At 38.5% G+C, this 5000-nt stretch overlaps 1 protein-coding gene across 1 annotated transcript; it reads left to right on the plus strand.

The window, feature by feature from the left end:
- Positions 1-2448: 2448 nt before the first annotated feature.
- On the plus strand, positions 2449-4896 carry atp5mf (ATP synthase membrane subunit f). Its single transcript, XM_061026849.1, has 4 exons — positions 2449-2563; positions 3377-3484; positions 4574-4690; positions 4785-4896. Exons 1-4 carry the CDS (start codon positions 2548-2550, stop codon positions 4811-4813), a joined length of 270 nt encoding a protein of 89 aa, XP_060882832.1. The 5' UTR covers positions 2449-2547; the 3' UTR covers positions 4814-4896.
- Positions 4897-5000: the final 104 nt, after the last annotated feature.

Here is a 5000-nt window from a genome sequence, read left to right on the forward strand (position 1 = left end):
TACCATTACACTATTACACCATTATACTATTACAGCATTACACCATTACACTATTACACCATTATACTATTATACATTACACTATATACCATTACACTATTACACTATTATACCATTACACTATTATACTATATACCATTACACCATTACACTATTATACCATTACAGCATTACATTATTACAGCATTATACCATTACAGCATTACATTATTACACTATTACACTATTATACCATCATATTATTATACCATTATACCATTGCAGAATGACATTATTACACTATTACATTATTACACTATTATACCATTATACTATTATACCATTACACTATTATACCATAACAGCATCACATTATTACACTATTATACATTATACTATTATACTATTACACCATTACACTATTATACCATTATATTATTATACCATTACACTATTATACCATTACACTATTACACATTATACATTACACTATTATACCATTACACTATTACATTATTAAACTATTACAACATTATACTATTACACTATTACACCATTACACATTATACTATTATACATTACACTATTATACCATTACACTATTACACCATTACACTATTATACTATTATACCATTACACTATTACATTATTACACCATTACAGCATTACATTATTACACTATTACATTATTATACCATTACACCATTATACTATTATACATTACACTATTATACCATTACACTATTATACCATTACACTATTATACCATTACACTATTACACCATTACACTATTATACTATTACACCATTACAGAATTACATTATTACACTATTACACCATTATACTATTACACCATTACTTTATTACACCATTACAGCATTACACCATTAAAGCATTACATCATTACACTATTATACCATTACACTATTACACCATTATACTATTACATCATTACACTATTATACCATTACACCATTACACTATTACACCATTATACTATTATACATTACACTATATACCATTACACTATTACATTATTATACCATTACAGCATTACATTATTACACCATTATACCATTACAGCATTACATTATTACACCATTACACTATTATACCATCATATTATTATACCATTATACTATTATACCATTGCAGAATGATATTATTACACTATTACATTATTACACTATTATACCATTACACTATTATACCATAACAGCATCACATTATTACACTATTATACATTATACTATTATACCATTACACTATTACACCATTACACTATTATACCATTATATTATTATACCATTACACTATTATACCATTACACTATTACACCATTATACTATTATACCATTACAGCATTACATTATTACACTATTATACCATTACATTATTACACTATTATACCATTATACTATTATACCATTACACATTTCACTATTTTACCATTATACTATTATACCATTACACTATTTTACCATTATACTATTATACCATTACACTATTTTACCATTACACTATTACACCATTACACTATTATACCATTACACTATTATACCATTACACATTTCACTATTTTACCATTATACTATTATACCATTACACTATTTTACCATTATACTATTATACCATTACACTATTTTACCATTACACTATTACACCATTACACTATTATACCATTACACTATTATCGATTACACCATTACACCCTAAAGCAAGGATTGCTGAAAGGACTGAAATGGTCCCTGTGGAGCGTTTGTAGTATCCTTTCTCTCTCGTACTTTAGTGTGTGTGTATCTGTGTATGTGTGTATCTGTGTATCTGTGTGTGTGTCTGTATGTGTATGTGTGTATCTGTGTATCTGTATGTGTGTGTGTGTGTGTGTATCTGTGTATCTCTGTGTGTGTGTGTGTGTGTGTGTGTGTGTGTGTGTGTGTGTGTGTGTGTGTGTCTGTGTATATCTGTGTATATCTGTGTGTGTGTATGTGTGTGTCTGTATGTGTGTGTGTGTGTGTGTGTGTCTGTGTATATATGTGTATATCTGTGTGTGTGTGTGTGTGTGTGTGTGTGTCTGTGTATATCTGTGTGTGTGTGTGTATCTGTGTGTGTGTGGGTGTGTGTGTGTGTGTGTGTCTGTCTGTGTATGTGTGTGTGTGTGTGTGTGTGTGTGTGTGTGTGTGTGTGTGTGTGTAACTGGCTAATGATCCTGCCTCCTAATGACCAGGATGAATTTTGAGGCGACTGACTCTGCACTGCAAATTAATCCCTCAAACCAGGACCGAATGTGTGTGTGTGTGTGTGTGTGTGTGTGTGTGTGTGTGTGTGTGTGTATCTGTGTGTGTGTGTGTTATTGAATATAATATAAAATAAATGAATATTTTTATCATTTTAAAGAGTGTAAATATTACATTTAGTGTTGTGAGGGTGAAACCTTTTCGAAGTCTGTTGTTTGTAGTTTTTCTGCCCTCTAGCGGATCTACAGCAGAACTTCATCCTCTCCCACAATGCACTTCATCGCTGTTTTCCCATAATTCCCTGCAGCAAGTCCTCTTTACCAGTCAAGATGGCAGACAGACCAGGTAATACACGGTGTCCTCTGCTCTAATATCTTTATTTCTCTTTGTTTCTCGTGATTTTGTTCCGTGTTTTAGTCACTTTGTGTTTTAAGAGTCCGACGGACCGTTTAAGATTCACGTCGACTATTTATTCTGATCGAAGGCCGAAAACCAGCCGACAGCCTCCGTCAAGGACTTTAGTGTCATCGGCTCACGGTGACGTTATTCTGTAGTTTAAACTTTATGACCTTAATATTAACCAACGAGTCACTTTATGATGTTAATATTAACCAACGAGTCACTTTATGACCTTAATATTTAGGGTGGACTCACACTAGACAATCCACCCCGAAAGTCCAGTTCCTCTGATCAGCGCTCGGTACTCTTCTCGGTCCTGGTCCGGTACAGTTCATGCACGGGTAACAACGTGGACAGATTTGATTCAAGAGAAACCCCGGATGTTCTGTTTGTGACTAACAAGACTCAGAATAAGACACAGAGTCAGTACAGTAGTTCTCGTGGTCTCTCGTGGTCTCTGATGGTCAGAGAGAGTCTCTTTATCTTTTTGAGTCCGTCTGTCTTGTAAACTGAGCTTCATGGTAACATAAAGTCATGCATGTGTTGTGTTACGATGTTGAAGAGGTAACCGAGCTGAGGCCGGAGCAGTGTGAATGCAGACCAGGGGGGGAGAGGGGAGGGGGGACAACTGGACCGAGTGTGAGTTTAGAAACAGGTCACTTTGTGAAGTTTAACTAACGTGTCACCTGTATGAAGCTCACCTGTATATTTGTGTCTCAGTAACGGCTCCATGTTGAAAACCTTTTGTCTCACCTTCAGTTGCTGTAGTTGAGAAGAGACTCATGGACGTGAAACTTGGCGAGTTGGGGAGCTGGCTCGGAGGTCGAGACTTCACGCCTAACGGGATCATCTCTGCTGTCCGCAGAGGTAAAACTCACCTGTCCACTCACCTGTTTCATCACCTGTCCGCTCACATGTTTCATCACCTGTCCGCTCACCTGTTTCATCACCTGTCCGCTCACCTGTTTCATCACCTGTCCGCTCACCTGTTTCATCACCTGTCCGCTCACCTGTCCGCTCACCTGTCTCATCACCTGTCCGCTCACCTGTTTCATCACCTGTCCGCTCACCTGTTTCATGACCTGTCCGCTCACCTGTTTCATGACCTGTCCGCTCACCTGTCTCATCACCTGTCCGCTCACCTGTCTCATCACCTGTCCGCTCACCTGTTTCATGACCTGTCCGCTCACCTGTCTCATCACCTGTCTCATCACTGGTCCGCTCACCTGTTTCATCACCTGTCCGCTCACCTGTCTCATCACCTGTCTCATCACCTGTCCGCTCACCTGTTTCATCACCTGTCCGCTCACCTGTCTCATCACCTGTCCGCTCACCTGTTTCATCACCTGTCCGCTCACCTGTTTCATCACCTGTCCGCTCACCTGTTTCATCACCTGTCTGCTCACCTGTCCACTCACCTGTTTCATCACCTGTCCATTCACCTGTTTCATTACCTGTCCACTCACCTGTTTCATTACCTTCACTGTTTTCACAAACCTCCTCTGGTGCTTGATTCATGATATATTCTGACCACAGCACAGATGTTTCATTTAGACCACAGGGGGCTGTTTGGAGGAGGATGATAATTAATACTTAATAAAGTATTAATTATTATATGTCCTCTTTAATGTACAGAAAGTCTAACATTAAATATCAAAGAGTAAATGAGTGAGCCGTGTAAACGTACTGAGATGATAAAGAGTCGTTCTGTGACCTGAGGGAAAGTTTAAATCATTTGTTCAGAGTGTGATGGTTTCAGGTCTGACACTCTGGAGGGGGGAGACTGCTATGACAGGTTGTTTTGTGCAGTGTTCTGTAACGCCTGCCGGAGGGGAGGAGCTTGAACAGTTTGTGTCCGGGGTGGGAGGAGTCTGCAGTGATGCTACCTGACCCCTGACCGGTATAAGTTCTGGATGGGGGGGCAAGTCTTAAACTACAGTTTGTCTCCCTCTGCAGGTCATGACAGGTATTACAACAAATACATCAACGTGAAGAAGGGAGGAATCGGGGGCGTTGCGATGCTGCTGGTGGGTTACGTGGCTCTCAGCTACATGTGGGAATACGACCACATCAGTAAGTCATGAACGTCTGTTTTTCTAAATAAATCTAATTTCTATCAGAAATTTCAAAAGACTTTAAAACTCCTTTTCTCCGTCTTCTCTTCCAGAACACGACCGCTGGAGGAAGTATCACTAAATGTTCAGATGGCGTCCTCGAGTCTTTGACCCCCGACTCTCTTTATGTTCAACATGTGACCAATAAATAAACACTCAAAGGATTCTGTGTGTGTGTGTGTGTTAAAGCTTTCTGAGGGTCACACATCACCTGTCAGTCACTAACAAGTTTAAAGAGGTCATATTCTGCTCTTTAGGGGTTCTTATAT

The sequence above is a fragment of the Labrus mixtus genome, chromosome 20, assembly GCF_963584025.1.
Source record: "Labrus mixtus chromosome 20, fLabMix1.1, whole genome shotgun sequence".
Classification (NCBI taxonomy): domain Eukaryota; kingdom Metazoa; phylum Chordata; class Actinopteri; order Labriformes; family Labridae; genus Labrus; species Labrus mixtus.

What these genes read in the sequence shown, in the direction of transcription:
- atp5mf (XM_061026849.1), top strand. An exon ending in CATCTCTGCTGTCCGCAGAG is followed by an intron (nt 3,485 to 4,573) that starts GTAAAACTCACC and finishes CTCCCTCTGCAG; the next exon opens with GTCATGACAGGTATTACAAC. An exon ending in GTGGGAATACGACCACATCA is followed by an intron (nt 4,691 to 4,784) that starts GTAAGTCATGAA and finishes CTTCTCTTCCAG; the next exon opens with AACACGACCGCTGGAGGAAG.